A 25738-nucleotide genomic window follows, 5' to 3' on the forward strand; every position below is an offset into this window, starting at 1 on the left:
TACTTGAAGGCCACCAGAGTTGATAACTTCACCAAGAGTCCCTTGAGATAATGATGATGTTCTGGTATCATCCACTCTTGTTTGCATAGGGAACATTTCAACAAGACTAGCCTTTACCTCCTCCCAGTACAGGGCCACAGCAAGTCAAGTCACTCCTCTGAGCCTCAGTGTTCTCTCCTGCAAAACAGGAAAAATGCATCCACCTCCAAGGTTGTTATGAGGAAGAAATTAGATTTCTGACATGAAAGTACACTGTCGGTGAGGATCAGACTCATCACAACCCCTTGGGGTAAACCCAGACAAGAAAATTAGCCTTCAATTCATCTCATTTTGTTAATTGATTTCAGAGGCCCAGGGTTAAGGAGACCAACAGTGGACCAGGATCTGGGCATCACAGAGGGCAACCCACTCAGTAAGAATCTGTCTGCTGCTCCCCACAAACAGCTCTCAGACAGCCAGGGCTATCGTTCTCAAACCAACCACCACTGAGCCAGTGCTCTGCTCTTCCTATTGGTAACAAGCCCTGACTGCCATTTCCTTCCACACTTACAACTTACTAACTGTATTGAATCCCTCCTTGCTTCTTTTTTCCATCACCCAGGCACCCATGCAGGCAAAACCCCTGTCAATAGCTGATTAGGAAGTACCAAGGCATAGCTCCCAAAGGCAGCAGATTTTTCATGGAGAAAGAAGAACTAACTTTTTACTGAGCACTTACTATATACAAGGCTCCATGCTTGGCCCTTTGCACAAGTGGTCTTATCTACTCCCTACCATAGCTCCTTTAAAGAAGAAATAGGTTCTGCCCTAGCTGGTATGGCTCAGTTGGCTGAGTGTCATCTCATGCACTGAAAGGTCATCGGTTCGGTTCCAGTCAGGGCACATGCCCAGGTTGTGGGTAATGGTGCATGTGGGAGGAAGCCAAATGATGTTTCTCTCTCTCTCTTTCTAAAATCAATTAAAAAAAAACCTTTGAAGTGCCCACTAATAGGATCATATGGTTTTAATCCTTCATTTTGTTTATGTGGTATATCACATTTATTGATTTGCGAATATTGTACCAGACTTGCATCCCTGGGATGAATTGCACTTGGTCATGGTGAATAATTTTTTTAATGTATTGCTGGATCAGATCTTCTAATATTTTGTTCAGGATTTTGGCGTCTATGTTCATCATGGATACTGCCTTGTAGTTTTCTTTCTTTGTAGTGTCTTTATCTAGTTTTGGAATTAGAATTATGCTGGCCTCATAAAACAAGTTTGGAAGTCTTCCTCCTTCTTGAATTTTTTGGAATAGTTTGAGGAGAATGGGTGTTAGTTCTTCCAATGTTTGGTAAAACTCCCCTGTGAAGTCGTCATGGCCTGGGCTTTTGTTTGCTGGGAGATTCTTGATTACATCTTCAAATTCCTTAGTTGTTATTGGTCGGTTCAAGTGTTCTATTTCTTCCTGGTTGTCTCGGGAGGCTAGGTGCTTCTAGAAATTTGTTCATTTCACCTAGATTACCCAATTTGTTGGCGTATAATTGTTCATAGTAGTTGAACATTTGTATTTCTGTGGTGTCAGCTGTTACTTTTTCTCTTTCGTTCCCGACTTTGTTTATTTGGGTTCTCTCTCTTTGTTTCTCGGTGAGTCTAGCTAAGGGTCCATCAATCTTGTTTACTATTTCAAAGAACCAGCTCTTTGTTTCATTGATCTTTTGAACTGTTGTTGTTTTTTTTTTTGTCTTTATGCCATTTATTTCTGCTCTGATCTTTACTACTTCTTTCCTTCTACTTGTCTGGGTTTTTATTTTTGTTTGCTTTCTAATTCATTAAGTTGAGAGGTGAGTCAATGAGAAATTTTTCTTGTTTCCTGAGGTAATTCTGTAGTGCTATGAACTTCCCTCTTAGGACTGCTTTTGCTGAATTCCATGGATTATGTGTTGTATGCTCATTTTCATTGGTTCCCAGAAAGTTTTTAATTTCTTCCTTGATCTCCCTGGTAACCCATTCATGGTTTAATAACATGCTATTTAGCTTCCCTGTGTTTAAATGTTTTTGTTGTAATCAATAAATGTGATACACCACATAAACAAAATGAAAAATAAATCCCGTATGATCACATCAATAGATGCTGAAAAAGCATTCGACATCCATTTCTGATGAAAACACTCAGCAATGTGGGAATAGAAGGATCATATCTTGACATAATAAAGGCCATATATGAAAAACGTACAGCCAACATCATATTCAATGGGCAAAAACTAAAAGCATTTCTCTTAAGAACAGGAACAAGACAAGGATGCCCACTTTCGCCACTCTTATTTAACATAGTACTGGAAGTCTTAGCCACAACAATTAGACATGAAGAAAAAATGAAAGAGATCCAAATTGGAAAGGAGGAACTGAAACTGTCATTATTGCAGATGACATAATACTGTACATAGAAACCCCTAGAGACTCTTTCAAAAATCTATTAGATATAATATATGAATTTGACAAAGTAGGAGAAAACAAAATTAACATCAAGAAATCAATAGCATTCTTATACACCAATGATGAACTCACAGAAACAAAAACTAAAAAAAAAATCCCATTTACCATTGCGGCAAAAAAAAATGAAGATGCCTAGGAACAAACTTAACCCAAAGAAGGACCTATTTGCAGAAAACTACAGGACACTGAAAAAGGAAACAGAGGAAGATAGAAAAAAGTGGAGGCATATACTTTGTTCATGGATTGGAAGAATTAACATCATTAAAATGTCCATACTACCCAAAGCAATCTATAGATTCAATGCAATCCCCATCAAAATACCAACGACATATTTCATAGAACTAGAACAAATACTTCGAAAGTTCATATGGAACCAAAAAGACCCCGAATAGCTACAGCAATCTTGAAGAAGAAGGAGGGATCACAATACCAGGTACCAGGTTATACTACAAAGCCACTCTAATCAAAACAGCTTGGTACTGGCATAAAAACAGGCATATAGATCAATGGAATAGAACAGAGAACCCAGAAATTGACCCAAGACTATATGCTCAATTAATATTTGACAAAGATGGCAAGAACATACAGTGGAACAAAGACAGCCTCTTCAATAAATGGTGTTGGGAAAATTGGACAGCTACATCCAAAAAAAAAAAGCTAGACCATCAACTTACACCATACACAAGAATAAACTCAAAATGGATAAAAGACTTAAATGTGACTCGTGAATCCCTAAAAATCCTACAAGAAAATGTAGGCAACAAAATTTCAGACATCACATGCAGTATAATTTTCACTGATACAATGCCTAAGGCAAGAGAAACAAAGAAAAAAATGAACACATGGGACTACATCAAACTAAAAAACTTCTTCACAGCAAAAGAAATAACCATCAGAATGGAAAGGGAACCCACTATATGGGAGAGCATAATTGCAAACGATACATGAGATAAGGGGTTAACTTCCAAAATACATAGAATATTCATACAACTCAACAAAAGGAAGACCAAGAACCCAATTAAAAAATGGGCAGAGGACTTAAATAGACACCTCTCCAAATAGGACCTACAAATGGCCAAGAGACATATGAAAAAATGCTCAAGGTCACTAATCATTAGAGAGATGCAAATTAGAACAACTATGAGGTATCACCTCACACCTGCCAGAATGGCTGCCATCAACAAATCATCAAACAACAAGTACTGAAAAGGGTGCAGAGAAAAGGGGACTCTAGTACACTGTTGATGGGAATGTAGACTGGTGCAGCCACTATAGAAATCAATATGGTGTTTCTTCAAAAAATTAAGAATGAACTGCCACTTGACCCAGTGATCCCATTTCTAGGAATATGTCCTAAGAAGCCTGAAACACCAATCAGAAAGAATATATACACCCCTATGTTCATAGCTGCACTATTTACAATAACTAAGATCTGCAAACAGCCCAACTGTCCATCAATAGAAGAGTGGATAAAAAAGCTGTGGTACATATACACAATGGAACACTATGCAGCTGTAAGAAAGAAAGATCTCGTATACTTTGAGATGACATGGAAGGACTTGGAGAGTATTATGCTAAGCAAAATAAGCCAATCAGAGAAAAGACAAATGCAACATGATCTCACTTATTTGTGGAATATAATGAACAAAAAAAAGCTAATGAACAAAAAAAGCTGATGAACAAAATAGATCTAGAGACATAGAAGGAGTACAGTTCAGACTGTCAAATTTCAGAGGAGGGGTGCGGGGGCGGGTAGGGATGAGATAAACTAAAGAACTTATATGCATGTATGCGAAACTAATGAACATAGACAACACTTGTGGGGTCTGGGTAGGGGCGAGATAGGGAGGAGGGTGTCTGGGGAAAAAAAGGAGAAACAGCTGTAACAAAAATAAATTAATTAATTAAAAAATAAAATAACTGAACAGTAAAAAAAATTTAAATAAATAAAATAAAATAGGTGACACATAAAAAAATACAAAAATAAAATTAAAAATTTAAGAAAAGAAAAAATAGGTTCTGGGGGCAGGGTGGGGTGGGGTGGGGAGGAGGCTTGTCCAAGGTCAGGCCAAGCCAGAGCTTGCTCAGTGCATTGGTCTTCAGAGCCAGCTCTTTCTACCACGTCAATCTGCCTTGACCCTGTGTTTGTATATGAACCAAAAAGCAATTTTCAAGGCAAGCTAAGAGGTTCTTCAGCAGACAAGCAAGATTCTCATCTCGATGCCCATGTCTATAAAGAAGGAGGGAGGTTGAGGTTTTGGGATGGGGCCAGAACACTAGGACAGTCATCTGATCTTATCCTTAAGGAGAGCGCCTTCTTGGCCTCTGCTTCAGGGGCACCTGTCTTTTTGAGGGGCCTGAGAGTCAACACAGCCTTCTCTGCCAACTGACAGGGACCCCGGGGGAACAAGGGGCAGCTGAGCAGGCTAAGTGGTGCTTCCTCCAGGAGATGGGGTGCTGAAGTGGCCCACCGGGGACTGCCAAGCCTGCCAGATGGCCTCTGCTCAGAAAGGATAGTTGCTGCTTAGCAGGGGCAATCACAGACTGGTCCAAATCCCAGCCAGGCACATTTAACAAACCATCAGTAGTGTAAGGGACAAGCCAGAAGCAGGGAGGCAGCACTGCTTCCAACTTCAAAGCCAGCCAGTGCTCCTGGTGCTGTCTATTTACATTCGGTTGGGTGGATGCTGCAGGCTCCTCTGGCCCAGCCCTAAGGCCTTCCTACCTGGCACCAGTAGGCGCCTTGCCTGTTCCACCACAGGGGGCAAGGGGTGCCAGCTTTCTTGCCACCACCTCAGCTGGGAACCCAGGCATCTGCACCATGAGGAAAGTCTGAGTAAACAGCAATGAGGATACCACTGCTCAATAAGAGCCTACCCAGTACCAGTTACAGCACTAAACACCTGGATTGATCTCCCCTTCTTATATCACCCCACAAAACAGAGGCTATAGCCCCCATTTCCCTAGTAAGAAAACTAAGGGGAAGAGAATCTTCAGGTTTACCCAGCAGGCCCTGGGACTTTGGCAGGCTGGCTGGCTGAGCTTCCTGGGTTCCCTGTAGCCATGGCCTGCAGACATCACCATGCTTGGCCCTCTCCTCTCCTTCAGCCCTGGTCTCAAGGAAGTATACAAATAATCCCACCTGCCTGCCTTTCCGACCTGCCACTAACTTCACAATTAGTGGCAGGCCAGCCACGGTGTGCTAAGCTGTAAGCACTGTATTTGTCCTGGTGGTGAGGTAGGGCAAAGGAGATTTTTGAGAGTAAGAGCTGGCAGGACTACCTTTGTTTTATAGAAAATGATTTGGGTGGAGCTGTGCAAGCTGCCAGGACAGGGAAGGAGGCAGATGAATAGGGAGGTGAGGAAGGACCCCTGCGGCGTGGCAATAGTAGAAGGTGTGAAATGGAGCTGTAAAGGGTGGAGAACACTCACAGTCCTTGGCAGCAAGCCTTCATCTGACCCACTTCTTTTCATGTAATTGTTACAAGTAAGAAAACAGGGCCCCACAGAGAGACTTTCGTGATGGCCAGATGACTCAAGTCAATCTAGGGTGCTGGAGCTAGGTGAGAGGAGCGAGGCTGGGAACCTCAAGTGGACAGCCTCCCTGTACGTTGCTCTGCTGGCCCTCCTCAGAGGATTTCTCTAGCACAAGTTGAACAGAAGAGCCTGGCCTCCCCTAACCCCGTGTCTGCATTGCTTCCCCTGGTCGGGGATAAAGAGCCTGGCTTTAGTAGCTGACCCTGCCTGCCTCTTAGAGCTCCTGTTCCCTGCCCTCCAGGTGCTGGGCGCCCTGGGCTGAGGGTTCTTTTCCAAATGGTCAGCGACAGGCAATGGCAGCTCTGTGCCTCTGTAGAAACAGTGCCTGGATCTGGGAAGCCCCTATTCCACTACCACCTGGCCCCCAATGACTGCACAATGATGAGGTACAGCTCAAAGTTCAGCAGCATTTTGTGCTTTTCCCTGACCAGACTACTTCCTCCCACCTTAGCAGAGGTCTTGTTCCTCTCCTGGCCCCTGTAGCCCTCTGGATGTCCCTCTGGCATAGGCAGTAGTCTGTCCTGTACTAGGAAGACACTGTTTCCTGTGAGACTGCCCTGAGCTCCCTAAGAGAGGAGTCCCTGGCTAAGGTGCAGGGACATCTGGGGACATGGCCCACCATGTCCCACCCTTGACTGTGACACACCCTTCATCCCTCATCATTTTCACCAGGCCTTTGCACACCTGTACTAACATTTTTTAAAAATGCATATGATAAAAAGGGAAACTTCATATGGTACCCTAAAGAGAAAACTAGATGGTTTGTCATAAACAGGAATCTGATGGTAAAAGTAAATACAATGAAGAAAATGCACTGAATCCTAGTTATATACTGCTGCTATGGAAGGAAGGGTCTGAGTCTTGGCCCTGTGTTAAAGTCACCTTCGAGGAAACACAGAACTGCAAGAAAACTAAAAAAGAGAAAAAAGTTATTACTAAGGGATGCAACATTATATGACAGTATGAGAAATGACCTTAACCAAATGGACAATTATTTACTGTTTGCTCATTTCCAAGCAGAAACTATATGAATGAATGAACACATACACTATATATCTATATCCATGTCTACATATAAATTCTTCATTCCTAATTTCAATGGTTCATAGTTTCTACTTTAAAAAATCCCCTATGGTTTTCTCTGTAGCCACACATACAACTAGAATCTACCATCCATGTGAAAAGGAATTTTGCTTCTCTTATTCACTGTTACATCTCCAGCCCTGAAAACAGAACATACTGAGTGTTCCATAAATATCTTTAAAATTAATACTGCTGAATGTTCAGTTTTTGTAAATGTGGTAGACACATAAGAAAAAGCATATATTATCTATTCACGGGATGTAAGAGTTTCCATCTGCCTATCTAGAAATCAAGCATAGTGACTGTATTACATCTCTGTCTTTTATGTGCTTTCTAGTGGGCCTATCCAATTTTGAAATATGCACTTTAAAGTGCCCCACTGCAATTATCATTCCTTTTTTTTATCAAGTTCTCCTTGGATTTCTAAGGATGTTTTATGTATACAAGTTTGTAACTGTGCCTTTTATTATTACATGATGTCTCTCTTTATCTTGGCTAGTATTCGTAATCTTAGATTCTACATTGTCTGAAATTAATATTATTACTCATTCTTTCTTTTTGTTTATAGTCACCTAACATCTTTCTATTAACCTTTGTTTATCACTTTAAGTATGCTTCACATAAGCACCATATAACCAGATTTTTCATTTTTATTTAATCTATCAGTCTCTGTATCTAAATAGGAGAACTCAGCTACTCACATTTAGAGTGACTAACACATAATTTTGTTCTTTCTGTTTTTATTATTTATAAACAGTGTTCTTGTTTTTCTTATTTTTGTTGGTTTAATTCATTGCAGTTTTTCCTTAGTTAATGTGGAAGTTCTATATACTTCTCTATTCCATTCACAATTTCTTTTCTGTGTTCATAATTCTATACACAATTCTATACTTTTACTTAAAATAGGATACTAACAATTTCCCTCATCACCATATGCTCTAATTCCCTTCCCTAAGCCCTCTCCCTAGAAAGACAGCCCTTCAGAACACCTTCACTTCCCTTCACCCCACTGGGGTGAGGGCTCAGGACTAGCTCTATTAATACCACCAGAGAACCCAACTCCTAGGGAATGCAGAGAGAGTGGAGAACTTGTAGCTGTGACGTCAGACTTTTCCTTGTAGGATGTGTATTATTTCAAGATACCTATTTATTAGGGGTCGAAAAACTAGTGAGAGGGCCAAATTCTGTCCACTATCTCTGTAAGGTCTTTAGCTAAGAATAGATTTTACATTTTCCAGTGGGTTGAAAAACATTAAAAGAAGAAGACTATTTTATGATGGATGAAAACTATAAGAAATTCAAATTTCAGTATCCATAAGTAAAGTTTACTGGCATTCAGCTATGCTGACTTGTTTCCTTCTTGTTCACAGCAGAGCTGAGCAATTGCAACACAGACCTAGGAGGTGCTGGGTGCACAACAAATCACAGTGACACAGGGAGAGCTCCACAGCATCTCACCCAACCATGTGTTTTACTTATTTACTTGTATTATCAGTGCACATCCACCAGTGCATATTCAAAACAGAAAAAGTGGACTTCGAATGCCATACTTCTGAGGCTCTCCGGAGTGTGGATATTATTTTATTGAATTATATGACAAAGTGTTGTATTTGTTATTGGCTCTGCTGACAGAATACAGTATACATTGACATCAAATACCTACATTCCCAGCTCACAGAAAAACAATGGTCAGAAAAGTGAAAAAATTTCAAATAGCATATCTTATCACAGCAGAATTTCTTCACAAAAATAAAAAATGAGAATGAGGCTACAACCAAGGTCAGTTCCCAAGTGACTCATTTGTTGCTGAGAAAGGAAAGCCACTTTCAGTGGTGAGTTAATTATGTTGTATTTGATTGTAGCAGCTCAGAGAGAGAATCCAGAGAAAACTAGCACAGGAAGAGGAAATGCTGGGGAGGGCTGAGAGCTGGCCTCTGCAATGTGTATTGCATGGTCTTCAGTATTTCCCAGTTACCTCCCTCAGTTTTATTTTCTTTCTAGAACTTCCTGCTACCTGAAAGTGTCCAATTTACTATTCCTTGTCAGTCTCCTTTGTGAGGACAAGAACTTTGTCCATCTCGCTGTATCAGCAGTGCCTGACATACACAGGTGCTCAGTAAACATCTGAACATATGAGTGAATAATACCTTTAGGGTAATAGGCTCAGAAGACCTATATACCTCCAGGTGGGAAGTGTCCATTCAACACATATCTACTGAGGTCTGGGCATTTCTTCTCTATGAATGGAGGACATCTTGGAGGTCTAAGCTGAGCTCTCAGAAAGTAGACCGTGCTTGCAGAGCAGACACAATGAGCTTACCCAGCATCACAGAGCAAAGGCTGGGCGTTGGCTTGCCATGGTGATGAAGATCTGTCCTAGGGCATTGAATTGAACTGTTTCAAGATGGCTTGGCCTCTTCGAGACTTCTTTGAATGGAGGCGTGCCCAGGATGCTGGGAGGTAGTTGTGATGTGCCCAGAAAATTTTGGAGGCAGCCAAGCATGGTTGAGGAAAGATCAGCATGGGGCTCTCCCTGCCCTGGACAACCACACCCATAAGCTAGACTGACTCTTAGCTCTCTCCCCAAACATGCCACTTGCAGCAGCCCTGCGAGGCTCCTGACAGGGCTCAGGGAACTGGTCCCTCTGCTTCAGAGAGGGATAATGATGTCCTGGGGTAAAGAGTGAAATACCAATCTGGCTCCAAGCTCCAGTCAGATTATTCTGACTCAAAAAGTTTGAAAATGAATAATCATAAAAAGAGCAAGCACAGAGTTGGAGGAGCCAAGCACTGATCTTGGGCCCTCACATGCATTCCCCTATCTCTCCTCCATCTGACCCCACAGGGCAGCATTGTAACATACCTCAGGTGCAGGGAAGTCTCATAACTATCCCATTTACATACTAGGCAGTGGCAAGAGCAGAAATGAAGCCCAGGCCCACTGGGCCCTAGCCCTGTACATCTGACCAGTCTGCTACATGGCCCAGGCCATGGCCGGCCAAGAGATCTGAAAATCTCTGGGCACTCTGGGTCCTGCTTAAAGCAAACAGGGTCGCCCCTCATAAACAGCCCAGCCTTCTGGCTACACCTACACTAGAACTAACTCTTACATATGGTGACCTATGCTATGGTGGCTCCTTCAAAAACAACCCTATGTTGTCAATAGTTTGCCCTGAATGAACAAGGATGATGAGATAAAACGGCTGTCCAAGGTATGCAATGTTGCACAGCACAGCCAGGGTTTGAGCCCTAACAATCTGATCTCCAAATTCAATGCCTTACCAATCCTACCAGGAAGGAAAGTCTCCCACCAAGGACACTCCAGCTTGATTAATTTCAGCAGTGTGTTTACTTGCTTCTCCTCACAAATACACGGTCCTGTCCCCAAAGGAGGTGACTCACCCCACCACTGACAGGCTTGCATGAGGGCAATTAGATCCATGAATATACCAAGTGGGGCATTTACTCCACAGTAGATATTTCACCACAAAATAATTATACTCCATAATGCTGCTAATAAATCAAGAGACAAATGAGTGATGTTTCACCTTCATTTTCAACAGTATCTTGGGGTTGGCCTAGGGCTGACAGAGCCCTTGAACAGGCTCCATGGTCAGCCTTCAACACTTCTCAGTGACCTTAGGAACTTAGGTATATGCCACTGCTCTGCAGATAAGAAAACCAACGTTCACAGAGGTTAGTCCCCTGCCAGAGAACAGCAGAGATAGATGTAGACCCAGTTCCAGAATCTACACACAAGGTAACTAAGCTATGCCTGGCTGAGCTGGAGGGCTGTGTTCATGGAGCTGGGAATCCCAAATTCTGGACCTGTGAGTGGTTAAGGAATGGGCTTCTCATTTCCCCACTGGAGGGTGGGTTTAGGTGTAGGAGGAGAGGAAGAGGGACAGAGCCTGAGTACCTAGGAAGCTTTCTGAGATGAAGAGGGGTGGGGAATGGTCTTCAATGACAGACAGTTCCAGAGAGAAAACTTGAGGATCTGGAAAAAGAGAGGAAGACAGGAGGGTGGTAGGCAATGGTAACTCCAACACTGTCTAATGCCCAAGGCTCTGGGCTCCTCCTGAGCACCTGTTTGGTATGGGTCTGAAACTGTGCTAGCGCCTCTGCTGACACTAGCAGGGCTAGATCAGGGGGTGACCTCATCCCACTGTCTGATGAACAGAACTGTAGGGTCTAATGAGAGCCTCAGGGCACACCCAACTAGGAGCCTGAGCTCCCCAACACTGGGGTCTCAGTACTGTCATGCTCAGTCAGCTAATGCCCAGTCTTGGGCCCACCCTCAGCCATTCCTTGCCTGCACAGACCCACACCTATGCAGAAAGCTCCAGGGACAGTGAGATTTACATGTCTGTCCACCCATTCATTTGAGGCCTGATAGGCATGGATTCCCACTCAGACCTATATGGATAGATGTTGAGAGTAGGCAGGTCCACCCAATGAGAGAAGAGAATTGCAGGACTTTGGAACCCTGTGTAGGCTCTCTCAGGCCACCACATCTATCCACTCTAATGGTATTCCTATAAACTAGACTAGCTTACCCACATACTTAAGACCTGCCTCCAGTGACACCAGGTACCCCAGAAAGCCAGCAGTCTAGGCCCTCCCTCTCGATTTCATCTTCCTGAGCCTTCTCACTTCTTGTTCTCTGGCACACCCTGCTACTATTAGTTCCTACTTCTCTACCCTACAGGCTGAGGACAGACTTGGCCTAGTCTGGCCTGCATGACCAGCCATGCTTCCTCCCTTGACATGACCAACTTGGGACAGACACGGCAGCCACCCTTCCTGATGAAGGCTCAGCCCCTCACTGAGAGACAGGGCCTAGCATCAGGGTGACAGAGTAGGGCCCAGCCTCCCATCCAAAGCTCAGGAAGGCCACTGACACAGCTGGTTGCTGGCTCAGGTGAAACACTGCTGTCTGAAACTGGCTTGTGTGACAGCCACACCTACTTTGCCTGATGTGAGCTCCAGAGGAGGGCCAGAGCAGCTGGGCTGTGGTGAGTATAGTGGGCTCCCCAGCCTGGGTTTAGGCACCAGCACAATGACTCATGGGCTGAGAGAACTTGGGCCACTCAACAACTGAAGGTCTCAGTCTCCTTGCCTAAAAACAACAGAAATTGGGACCAGAAGGTCTTTGAGGCCTACCTGGCTCTCATCTCAGATGCCAAACTGTATCCATCCCAGCCACCAGAGCCCAACAGAAGGGCATGGAGGAGCTGCTTACCCGTTCTACAAGGCCGTGCTTGTGCTTCAACTTGTATACTCTCAGCCTGGGCAGGAGACTCTCGGCGTAGTTCTTGTCCTCCAGTCCGTGCAGCAGGACACCATGGAAGGCCAGCCGGCACATGTTGGTGTGAATGTCTGCATCCAGCCTGGAACCAATTACCAGGCACAGTCGAGGGCAGGTAACAGGCTTTTCAAACTCCACGAGTGCCCATTGCTGTCGGGGACAGAGACCTTCTGAGGCCTGGCCTGCCTTCTTGTTGGCTTGGCCACTGCTTGCTGCTGCTGGTGCCAGATCCTTACAGAGATACTGTTCCTGGAACAGGTATTCTCGGGAGAAATCGAAGGTGTCTAGCACAGGTTCGTGGTCAAAGCTGTCGGGGGAAGGACTAAAGAACATCAACCTGCCCATGACCGTCTCATGGCCCACAGTGATGTGGAACTTGGCCTTGGTCTGCAGGGGCCCCCGGAAATATGGGATCTTCTCCACGGAGATGAGGGCCGCATGGACAGTGTGCAGGGATTCCGGGGCACATACCAGGCCACGCTCCAGCAGCTTGGGATCAAACTGAGTAACACAGATGCCCAGTCGGTCTCCCTGCACAGCCGAGGTAACAGGCATGTGAAACATCTGCATGGACTTGACCTTCTTCACCACCTGGTCAGGAGCAAGAGACAAAGCTCATGAAACCCACAAGCCTTGAGGTTGAGGAGAGGGGCTCCAGCTGGAGAAATCCCTGTCCAGTGCCGCCAACACTTAACTGGCACTTGAAGTGCCAGCCAAAGGGTGCTCTAGGGCTGGTCAGACTCCCCTTGGACAGAGAAGGCTCCACCCTGCAAATATGAAGTCCAGGTCCACAGGGCATCCTAGTTTAGGATGTGGGCAGTGGTCACAGCAGCCAAAACCTGCCCTACCTTAGTTTCTTCCAACCTTCTAGTCCCTGCTTCATCCCATGCTTCAGTCCCATACCTTCTTGCCTTGAGCCCTCTTATATAGGCTTACCATTCTTTGTAGAATGGCCCCCAGTTCCAGTTCCTCAGCCTGCCAAGCTATGCCCATCTGTCCTTGAAAGCATACCATTGCTCTGTGGAGTCTTCCCAGACTCCAGTGGGTAGGATCTGTCTCGTTCTCCGTGGTGTCACCCCAGCCCCTCTGAATCACACTCAGCCTGCTGTGCTATCACTGCTTAATCTGTACCCAGCTGCTCCTAGCCTGCAGGCTTCTCCAGGGCAGGGCCACTCTTCATTCATTGATACACAGATCCTGGCTGTATGCCAGGCACTGTTCTAAGGGCAGAAATAGAGTGAGGTCTGTTTCCAACGAGCTTAGTACCCAGGAAAAATAAAATAAAATTGCAAATATATTAATATGTTAATATTAACTAAATTTATATTAATACAAATAAAATACAAAATTTTATGTTTGAGTATATATAACTAATATAATTACATATAACACATTATAGAGAAAACCTGGGGCTGGGGGAGGGTCTAGCTTTTTAGATCAGTGGTCAGGAAAGACCTCTGTTGAGGTGATGTCTGAACTAAGACATGATCATAGGAAGGAGCTGTGTGAAGGTCCAGAAAAAGTTCTAAACAGGGGAACTAATAAGTGCAATATCCTGAAAGAGGCTTGGTGAATTTTAGAAATAAACAAAGAGGTGGGGGGGGGGGCTTCAGCGGGGAGGGCAGGGCGGGCAGGGCGGGCAGGTGGGAAGTCACCCAGGAGTTTAGGCAAACCTGATTTTATCTCTCTTCTAAACCATTACACTGACTCTAAACCAGGCACATGTCTGTATCCACAGCTGGTAAATCAGGAACAGACATGAAACAGGCTCTAACAAATGTTCACAAAATAAATGAATGTTCCTACTAAGATCCACTGTCTCAGAGGTGAGATGAAATCATGTTCATGGGTTTCTGCTTAGCAAAGCAGAGAAATGTGTAATATATTTCAGACAAACACCCCCATCTACAAAATGTGGCATATGGAACACTCATTTTCTCCCTGGATAAAAGGAGAATGCTATGCTGACATCAGGCCTAGGTCCCTTCCTGGAGAGCTATAATACGCAAGTGTTTGTTTAAAGATCATTAATTACCTAACCAAGAGGTCAGGGAACAGAGAAAGTGAGAAGCACTGCGTCAAAAGCCACAGTCAAGATCAATCAAAGAGAAACATACAACATCTCTGAAATGGTCTGTAAGGGTAATGGCAAACTTAGATTTTTAGAAATGCATCTTAAAGTTACTGGAGAATTTGAATATTATCTTACACTAAGTGTCTGCCTAGTGAGGTAGGTACCCAAATCACAACTCTTTCCCCAAGAACTATAGCAGCCCAGTGAGATGTTCTCTGGTCCAAAACCCTGTCCTTCTTCCTCCCAGCCAGCTTTCTAAAACACAGGTCTGATGATGCAATCCTTTGACACCAACACCTACATGAGCTCCTATATTCTACATAGTGACTTTAAAATCTTTTGGGTGTAGCTGTTGTGAACAGAAAGATGCTTTAGTCAACTGAACTTCTATGGGAAACCAGTCCCTCCCACTGAGTGATGCTGTTCAGGGTGGGTGGGGGCTACCACAGCTCTCAGCATCCCCTCTGCTTGCTGGGCTCCCCTGCCTCCACTGGAGCCTCCCACTACCAGGCCTCTCTTATAGCTCTTCCTACCCCATGTTCTCCCAAGCCTTCAACCATAGCCAGTGGAAGCTTGAATGATTCACTGCATACACTGTAGTTCTGTATGTCTCTGCCCTGGGTCCATGAGGCTCCTTCTCCCTGAGATGTCTTTCACCTGGAAAAATTTTGTTCACCCTAAAGCCTCAGCTTTCAGGGCACATCCTGGGAATTTTCTGCCCCCTCTAGATAGAACTTCTTACTATCCTCTGTGGCTCTGAGTCTGACTTGTCATGCTGGTTGCCGGCTCTGTCAGCCCCACCTCTATGTACTTACTAATTTAAATAACAATATAATAAATATCCACAACCTATGATCCACCCAAGACTCAACATTACCAAGAACTCTATATTCCCATGTGCTCCCATCCCACCTAGTTCTCTTACCTGCCCCAGCTGGAGATAACCACTCCTTTTGGATTTGGTGTGTCACATTCACTTTCATTTTATATACACATGCATACGGTTGAATAGAGGCTGACTACATATGTAGGACATATGCCTAATCAATAATTTGCTTTTTTGTGTAAGTTGCTGAACTTTGACTTGGTGTCTGTGTTGGCAGCACCTGTGGCACCCTCACTGCTAATGTGGTATATCACATGGTACCCACAGACTATGATCCAGTCTCCTATATATGCTCACTTCTAAATCCTTAAGACAAGGGCCAACATCTACCTACTGCTGCATCCTCAATGCCAAGAACAAGAGGCTGCTGAAAACCCAGCACATCTGAAGACAATGACTGCCCCTGGTTCTGGAAGATAAATGCCCCTTGTGGCAAAAACACAACTGGCAGAGAGCACTGAGCTGAGATTCCAGACCTTCTGGGAGCCCAAGAGACCCTCGTGTTTAAGAGCCTCCCTGTGAGAGAGGGTGGCCAGAGCCTTGTACCACCTGACAGCCCCAGCCCCACCCATTAAGCCAACCACCAACCAGGCTTTATTCAAACATGTTCTTTTTTCAACAGGGCTTGTGCTCTTATGACTGAAATAATAAAGAATGCCTTAAGAGAGCACTGTGAAAGACTAATAACTGCAAATCAAGATTTTTAAAGGCCTAGACAGAAAATTGTGAAACAGATAAAGATGGATACAGGGTAGCATAACACTACTGTGGGCTCTCACAGGGTGCATGCACACAGATTGCCACATGGAGTCACTGGTAAACTCTCATTCCACCAAGACACATTTCAAGAATACAAAATTCCATCTAGGACACCAAAACCGTACAAAAGTAGCTAGTTTTACCAACTTAAGAATGGGAAAAATAGAATTTCCTTTCAGTCATTTATTTTCTACCCATCTTTTTAACAACTCACTCAATGAATACAGGGGTAGGCTAAATTAGGTTTGCAGTTGTAATACAAATAAATAAGAATAAGCTGTGTTTTGTACACTCACAACTGTAAACCTACTTTTGCTCATCCCTGTATTTACTAATATCCATGTCAAGTGGCTGAGAAGCTGAATATACATTCACTCAACACATACTTATTAAGTTTCTCTCATGTACCAGGCCCTGAACGATACAGGGGTGAGCAGAACAGAAACAGTTTGTGTCCTAGGCTTGGGTGGGGCAGGGGACATTAATTAAATCATCAACTAATAAATTCAGAATTACAAAAACATGGGGAGGTGCTATTAGAATAACTGGAGGATCTAATTCTTCCTGCATGTTCAGGAAAGGTTCCCTTGAGGATGTGGCACTGAAGTTGACCAGCTGGATGAGAAGGAACCACCCACAGGGACTCCAAGCAGAGGAAAGGGCAGAGTGGGCCTATGCTTCTAAGGTAAAAAAGAATGTGGCCTGTGTAAGGAACTGAAGGACAGTGAGGCTGGATGGGGTTAGTGGAGTCAGGTTAGAGGCACAGACAGATTTTTGGAAAAATGGCGGCAGAGTGAATGGAAGCTACACAGACCATCTCCCAGGACTAAACTGGAATTACAACTAAAATAAAGACAAATCATCAGGAAAAAGCAACATAAAAGCACCTGAAAAGGATTCATATAACCACGAACAAGAAAAAGACCACAGAATCGCGACTGGTAGGTCTGCGGAGGCTCGAGAAGGCAGATTGGGAGCCCATGGACAGCAGCTGTTTTAGCTGTGAGCAGCTCCCATGGGGTTAAAATCCCAAGCCAGCTCCAGAGCCCAGAGGGCTTGGACAGAGTACTAAATTAGCTACAGCCACTCACATTGGGCTCCAAAAGAGAAAGGGAGAACTGGACTGGAACTGTGTGCACACTCGGGAGCTTGGAGAGCTGGGAAAGCACAAAGAGTTTTGTGCTGAATAACTCCTTCATAGGACAGTGGCCATCTTATCCCTCCACAAAGCCCCGAGGAGAAGAAACAGCTCCTCCCGCAGGAATTTAAACACACCAAATTGGGACAGAGAAATGCTTATTAACAACCAGCATCTGCCCCACCCTCTGGAAATGCTCTTTACTCTGAACACCTAAGGGAGTTTTTCATTCAGGTGAGGGCTACAACCCAAGGCTCATCAAGTAACTGACACTAATAGCCTCCAAGCAAAAAGCTAGAGGATAACTGAACCTTTCCTGGGATTGCAAATATACTCAGGAAAGTAAGACTTGACAGTGGTGTTTAATGTGGGTCCTCCCACACTCATCTAAATGCACTTAAGGGAGCCACTAACACCAGAACACAGGAAAAATTTGGCAGGCTCCAAAACCCACTGAGATAGACAAAATGATAAAAAAACGCATCCCAAATGAAAGAACAAGAGAACTCTACCAAAGATGAGATAAATGAAATGCAGTTAAGCAAGTTATCAGAGTAGAGTTCACAGCCATGATCTTGAGGAAGCTCCACCACGAGTAAAGATATAGAAACATTGAAAACCAACCAAGTGGAAATGAAGAATGACATAGCAGAAATTAAAAGCACATTGGAAGGACTAATCAGCAGGGTAGAGGAAGCCAAGGACCTGATTAGTGAATTAGAAAACAGGGAAGAAAAAAATCAACCAGTCAGAAAACCAAATGAAAAAAACGATTTAAAAAAAGGAAGACAGCTTAAGAGAACTGTGGGACTACTGGAAACAACAACAATCGCATCATAGAAGTTCCAGAAGAAGAAGAAAAAAAGGAGCAAGGGTCAAAGAAATAGTGAAAGAAAACTTCCCTAACTTAGTGAAGGAAGAAGGCATTCAAGTTCAAGAAGCACAGAAAGCCCCAAGTAAGAAAAACCCAAACAGGCCCACACCAAGGCACATAGTAATTAAATTGCCAAAAATTAAAGATAAAGAAAGAATCCTAAAGGCAGCAAGAGATAAGTAACAGGTTATCTACAAAGGGAACCCCATAAAGCTATCAGCTGACTTCTCAACAGAAACACTACAGGCCAGAAAGTAATGGCATGATATAGTCAAGGTAATGAAAAACAAAGATCTAAATCCAAGACTACTCTATCCAACAAGGCTATCATTCAAAATAGAAGGTCAAATAAAGAGCTTCCCAGACTAAAAAAAGCTGAGGGAATATATTAGTACCAAACCAGCGCTGTAAGAAATGTTAAAAGGAGTGCTGAAGAAATAAAAGGAATAGAAAGAACAATATAACCACAATAAACCAAAATGGAAATAAATAACTACCTATCAATATCCCTTTAAATGTAAATGGTTTGAACACTCCAATCAAAAGACACAGAGTAGCTGATTGGGTGAAAAAGCATGACTCAAATATATATTGTTTACAGGAGACCCACCTCACAACAAAAGACTTGCATAGGTTGAAAGTGAAAGGATGGAAAAAAATCTTCCAAGGAAACAAAAAGTTGGAGTAGCAATACTCATATCTGATAAAATAGATTTCAAAATGAAGGCCATAACTAGACATAACATTAAAAGGATCTATCCAACAGGAAGATATCTGGTAAACATATATGCACCCAATATACGAGCACCAAAATATATTAAAAATCTGGAGGGCCTCAAAGGACAAATCCACAGCAATACAATCATAGCAGGAAACTTGAAAACCCTGCTGACATCACTGAATAGATCCTCTAGACAAAAAATTAACAAGAAAACAGAAACTCTAAATGATGCACTAGATCAAATAAATTTAATAGACATCTACAAAGAATTACACCCCCAAACTGCAGAACTCACATTCTTCTTAAGTGCACATGGAACATTCTTAAAAATAGATCACATGTTAGGACAAAAACTAAGTCTCTAGATTAGAAGATTGAAATCATTATCAAGCGTCTTCTCAGATCACAATAGCATGAAACTAGAAATCAATTGCAACAAGAACATGCAAAGACATCTGAACACATGGAGGCTAAATAGCATGTTATTGAGCAATGAATAGATTACCAAGGAGATCAAAGAAGAAATTAAAAACTTCCTGGAAACCAATGAAACTGTGTGTGTTCACACAACAATACAAAATCTATAAGATGTAGCAAAAGCAGTTCTGAGAGGGAAGTTCACAGCACTATAGGCACCTCAAGAAACAAGAAAAATTGCTAATTGACTACCTAACCTCACTACTTCAAGAACTAAAAAGCAAACAAAAATAAAACGCCAAAGCAAGTAGAAGGAAGGAAATGGTAAAGATCAGAGCAGAAATAAATAACATATGAACCAAAAAAAAAAAAAAATTTCAAAAGATAAATTAAACAAAGAGCTGGTTCTTCGAAAACATTGACAGGCCCTTAGCTAGACTCACCTAGAAACAAGGAGAGAGAGAACCCAAATACACAAAATCAGAAATGAAAGAGGAGAAGTAATAACTGACACCACAGAAATACAAAGGATCGTTAACAAATACTATGAACAATTATATGGAAACAAATTGGACAATCTAAGCAAAATGGACAAATTTCTAGAAACACACAGTCTGCCAAAACTGAACCAGGAAGAGATAGAAAAATTGAACAGACCAATAACAACTAAGAACATTGAAGATTTAATCAAGACTCTCCCAGTGAACAAAAACCAAGGCCCGGACGGCTACATGGGAGACTTTACCAAACATTCAACGAACTAACACCTATTGTCCTCAAACTATTCCAAAAAATTCAAGAACAAGAAAGACTTCCAAACTTGTTTTATGAGGCCAGCGTAATTCTAATTCCAAAACCAGATAAAGATACTATAAAAAGAAAAAACAGTACAGGCCAATATCCCTGAAGAACATAAACACCAAAATCCTGAACAAAATACTACCAAATCAGATCAAGCAATATATTAAAATAAATTATTCACCATGACCAAGTGAGATTCATTCCAGAAATGCAAGGCTGGTACAATATTTGCAAATCAATAAATGTGATACACCACATAAACAAAACAAAAGAAAAAAATCATATGATCATATCAATAGACACTGAATAAGCATTCAGCAAAATCAACCGCCCATTTCTGATAAAAACACTCAGCAATCTAGGAATAGAGGAATCATATCTTGACATAATAAAGGCCATATATGAAAGACCTACAGCCAACAATATACTCAATGGGCAAAAACTAAAAGCATTTCCCTTAAGAGTAGGAACAAGACAGGGATGCCCACTTTCGCCACTCTTATTTAACATAGTACTGAACTGGAAGACTTAGCCACAGCAATCAGACATGAAGAAAAAATGAAAGGGATTCAAATTGGAAATGAAGAAGTGAAACTGTCATTATTGGCAGATGACATGACATTGTACATAGAAAACCCTAAAGACTCCATCAGAAAACTACTAGACATAATAAATGAATTTGGCAAAGTAGCAGGATAGAAAATTAATGTCAAAAAGTAGACAGTATTCTTATACACCAATGATGAACTGACAGAAAGAGTTAGTAAAAAACAATCCCATTTACCACTGCAGCAAAAAATTTAAGATACCTAGGAATAAACTTAACCAAAGAAGTAAAGGACCTATTTGCTGAAAACTACAAGACGTTGAAAAAAATACAGGAAGATATAAAAAAGTGGAAACATATACCTTGTTCATGGATTGGTGGAATTAACATTATTAAAATGTCCATACTACACAAAGCAATCTATAGATTCAATGCACTCCCCATCAAAATACCATACTTCACAGAATTAGAACAAATACTCAAAAGTTCATATGGAATCAAGAAAGACCTTGAATAGCCACAGCAATCTTGAAAAAGGACAAAGTAGATGAGATCACAATACCAGATATCAGGTTATACTACAAAGCCACTATAATCAAAACAGCCTGGTACTAGCATAAGAACAGGCATATAGATCAATGGAACAGAACAGAGAACCCAGAAATTGACCTAAGACATTATGCTAAATTAATATTTGACAAAGTAGGCAAGAGCATACAATGGAGTAAAGACAGTCTCTTCAATAAATGGTGCTGGAAAAATTGGACAGCTACATGCAAAAAAATGAAACTAGATCACCAGGGTACACCATACACCAGAATAAACTCAAAATGGATAAAAGATTTAAATGTGCCTTGTGAATACATAAAAATCCTACAAGAAAATGTAGGCAACAAAATTTGAGACATCATACATAGCAGAATATTCACTGATATATCACCTAAGGGAACAAAAACAAAGGAAAAACTAAACACCTGGAACTACATAAAAAGCTTCTCCACAGCAGAAGAAACAACCATCAAATTTGAAAGGGAACCCAGTGTATGGGAGAGTATAACTACCAATGATACATCAGTTAAGAGGTTAATTTCCAAAATATATAGAGTGTTCACACAATTCAACAAAAGGAAAACAAAGAACCCAATTAAAAAATGGGCAGAGAACCGAAATAGACACCTCTCCAAACTAGACATACAAATGTCCAAGAAACATAAAGAAATGCTCAATGTCACTAATCATCAGAGAGATGCAAATTAAAACAACAATGAAGTATCACCTTACACCTGTCAGAATGGCCGCCATCAACAAATTAACACACAACAAGTGTTGGCAACGGTGTGGAGAACAGGGTACTCTAGTACACTGCTGGTGGGAATGCAGACTGATGCAGCCAAGGTGGAAAACAGTATGGTGTTTCCTCAAAAAACTAAAAATTGAATTGCTATTTGACCCAGTGATCCCACTTCTGGGAATATATCTTAAGATTCTTGAATCACCATTCAGAAAGAATATACGTATATACTGCTATGTTCATAGCAGCACTATTAACAATTGCTAAGAACTGAAAACAGCCCAAGTGTCCATCAATAGACAACTGGAAAAAAGCTGTGGTACATATATACAATGGAATATTATGCAGCTGTAAGAAAAAAAGGATCTCTTATCCGTTGAGGTGACATGGAGGAACCTCGAGAGTATTATGCTAAGTGAAGTGAGCCAATTGAAGAAGGACAAATACCACGTGATCTCACTTATTTGTAGAATATAATGAACAAGGTGAGCTGATGAACAAAATAGATCCAGAGACATAGAAAAGAGTATGGTTCAGACTGACAAACCTCAGAGTATGGCGGCGGGGGGGCTGAATGAGATGAACCAAAGAAATTTTATGCATGTATGCATAACCAATAAACATAGGCAGCACCATATTGTTTCGCATAGTGGCTGCACCAGTCTGCATTCCCACCAGCAGTGTACTAGAGTCCCCGTTTCTCTACAACCTCGCCAACACTTGTTGTTTGATGATTTGTTGATGGCAGCCATTCTGACAGGTATGATGTGATACTTCATTGTTGTTTTAATTTGCATCTCTCTGATGATTAGTGATGTTGAGCATTTCTTCATATGTCTCTTAGCCATTTGTATGTCCTGTTTGGAGAGGTGTCAATTTAGTTCCTTGGCCCATTTTTTAATTGGGTTCTTTGTCTTCCTTTTGTTGAGTTGTATGAGCACTCTATATATTTTGGAAATTAACCCCTTATCTGTTATATCATTGGCAATTATGCTCTCCTATACAGTGGGTTGCCTTTCCACTTTGCTGATTGTATCTTTTGCTGTGCAGAAGCTTTTGAGTTTAATGTAGTCTCATGTGTTCATTTTCTCCTTTGTTTCTGTTCCCTTAGGTGATGTATCAGTGAAAATTTGGCTGTGCATGATGTCTGAAATTTTGTTGCCGACATTTTCTTCTAGGATTTTTATGAATTCATGAGTCACATTTAAGTCTTCTATCCATTTTGAGTTTATTCTTGAGTATGGTGTAAGTTGATGGTCTAGTTTCATTTTTTTTTTTTTTTTGCAAGTAGCAGTCCAATTTCCCAGCACCATTTATTAAAGAGGCTCTCTTTACTCCACTATATGCTCTTGCCACCTTTGTCAAATATTAATTGAGCATATTGCCTTGGGTCTATTTCTGGATTCTCTGTTCTGTTCCACTGGTCTATATGCCTGTTCTTGTGCCAGTACCAGGCTGTTTTGATTACAGTGGCTTTGTAGTATAACCTGAAATCTGGTAATGTGATCCTTCCAACTTTGTTCTTTTTCAAGATTGCTGTGGCTAATCCTGGTCTTTTTTGGTTCCATAGGAACTTTTGAAGTATTTGTTCTAGTTCTGTGACATATGTTGTTGGTATTTTGATGGGGATTACATTGATTCTATAGATTGCTTTGGGTAGTATGGACATTTTAATTATGTTAATTCTTCCAATCCATGAACAAGGTATGTGCTTCCACTCTTTTATATCTTCCTCTATTTCTTTTTTCAATGACCTGTAATTTTCTACGAATAGATCCAGTATTTCTTTAGTTAAGTTTATTCCTAGGTATCCTAATTTTTTTTGCCACAATGGTAAATGGGATTGTTTTTTTTTTAGTTTCTCTTTCTGTGAGTTCATCATTGGTGTATAAAAATGCTATCAATTTCTTGACATTCATTTTGTATCCTGCTACTTTGCCAAATTCACTTATTAAGTCTAGTAAATTTTTGATGGAGTCTTTGAGGTGTTCTAGTATAGTATCATGTCATCAGCGAATAATGACAGTTTCACTTCCTCCTTTCCAATTTGGATCCCTTTTATTTTTTATTCCTGATATCTGTGGCTAAGACTTTCAGTACTGTTATATAAGAGTGGTGAAAGTGGGCATCCTTGTCTTGTTCCTGTTCTTAAGAGAAATGCTTTTAATTTTTGCACATTGAGGATGATGTTGGCTGTAGGTCTTTCATATATGGCCTTTATTATGTCAAGATATGATCCCTCTATTCCCAGATTGCTAAGCATTTTTATCAGAAATGGATGCTGGATTTTGTCGAATGATTTTCAGCATCTATTGATATGATCATATAATTTTTGTCTTTCATTTTGTTATGTGGTGTATCACATTTATTAATTTGCAAATATTGTACCGGCCTTGCATCCCTGGGATGAATTCCACTTGGTCATGGTGAATAATTTTTTGTTGTATTGCTGAATTAATTCTATTTGCTAGTATTTTGTTGAGGATTTTGGCATCTATGTTCATCATGGATAGGTCTGTAGTTTTCTTTCTTTGTAGTGTCTTTTTCTGGTTTTCGAATTACAATTATGCTGGCCTCATAAAACGAGTTTGGAAGTCTTCCTTCTTCTTCAATTGTTTGAAATAGTTTGAGAATGGGTATTAGTTCTTCTTTGAATGTTCAGTAAAATTTCCCCGTGAAGCAGTCTGGCCCTGGGCTTTTGTTTACTGGAACACTCTTGATAACATCTTCAATTTTTTCTGTTGTTATTGGTCTGTTCAACATTTCTATCTCTTCCCATGTCTGTTTTGGGAGCCTATGTGTTTCTAGAAATTTGTCCATTTTGCTTAGATTGTCAAATTTGTTGCCATATAATTCTTCATAATATTTGTTAACAATCATTTGTATTTCTGTGGTGTCAGTTATTATTTTCCCTCTTTCATTTCTGATTTTGTGTATTTGGGTTCTCTCTCTTTGTTTCTTGGTGAGTCTAGCTAAGGGTTCATCAATCTTGTTTTATCTTTTCAAAGAACCAGCTCTTTGTTTCATTGATACTTTGAATTGTTTTGTTTTGTTTTGTTTTTGCCTCCATGTCATTTATTTCTGCTCTGATCTTTACTATTTCCTTCCTTCTACTTGCTCTGGGGTTTTCTTTTTGTTTGCTTTCTAGTTTTTGAAGTTGTGAGGATAGATTGTTAGAAATATTTCTTCTTTCTTGAGGTAGGCCTGTAGTGCTATGAACTTCCCTCTCAGAACTGCTTTCGCTGCATCTTAGAGATTTGGTGTTGTGTGTTCATTTTCATTGGTTTCCAAAAAGGTTTTAATTTCTTCCTTGGTCTCCTTGGTAACCCATTCATTGTTCAATAACAAGCTATTTAGCCTCCATGTGTTCCAATGTCTTTGCATGTTCTTGTTGCAATTGATTTCTTGTTTCATGCCATTGAAATTTGAGAAGATGCCTGATATGATTTCAGTCTTCTTGAACTTGTAGAAATTTAGTTTGTGCCCTAACATGTGGTCTATCTTTGAGAATGTCCCATGTGCATTTGACAAGAATGTGAATTCTGCATTTTGGGGTGTAATTCTCTGTAGATATCTATTAAAGCCATTTGATCTAGTGCTTCATTTAGAGTCTGTGTTTTCTTGTTAAGTTTTTGTCTAGAAGATCTATGCAGTGATGTCAGCAGGGTGTTGAAGTCCCCTGCTATAACTGTATTGCTGTTGATTTCTTCTTTGAAGTCCTCCAGAAAACTTTTAATATAGGTTGGTGCTCCTATAATGGATGCATATGTGTCTACCAAGGTTATATCTTCCTGTCGGATAGATCCTTTCAATATTATGTAGTGGCC

General features: G+C 41.4%; 1 protein-coding gene across 13 annotated transcripts in view; it reads right to left on the reverse strand.

Moving 5' to 3' along the window:
• EEFSEC (eukaryotic elongation factor, selenocysteine-tRNA specific) overlaps nucleotides 1-25738 on the reverse strand; it is a 450913-nt gene that overhangs the window by 57659 nt on the left and 367516 nt on the right. For 9 of the 13 annotated variants that reach the window (XM_036246063.1, XM_036246068.1, XM_036246075.1 and 6 more), the window contains one exon: nucleotides 12338-12994. In XM_036246063.1, the coding sequence (XP_036101956.1) occupies nucleotides 12338-12994 (657 nt within the window). Of the gene's footprint in view, nucleotides 1-129; nucleotides 178-10719; nucleotides 10762-11014; nucleotides 11093-12100; nucleotides 12215-12337; nucleotides 12995-25738 lie in introns of those variants that run through there. The other 4 variants (XM_036246072.1, XM_036246073.1, XM_036246070.1 and 1 more) reach the window with 4 other exon arrangements.

The sequence above is a fragment of the Molossus molossus genome, unplaced genomic scaffold (genome assembly GCF_014108415.1).
Source record: "Molossus molossus isolate mMolMol1 unplaced genomic scaffold, mMolMol1.p scaffold_m16_p_6, whole genome shotgun sequence".
Lineage (NCBI taxonomy): Eukaryota > Metazoa > Chordata > Mammalia > Chiroptera > Molossidae > Molossus > Molossus molossus.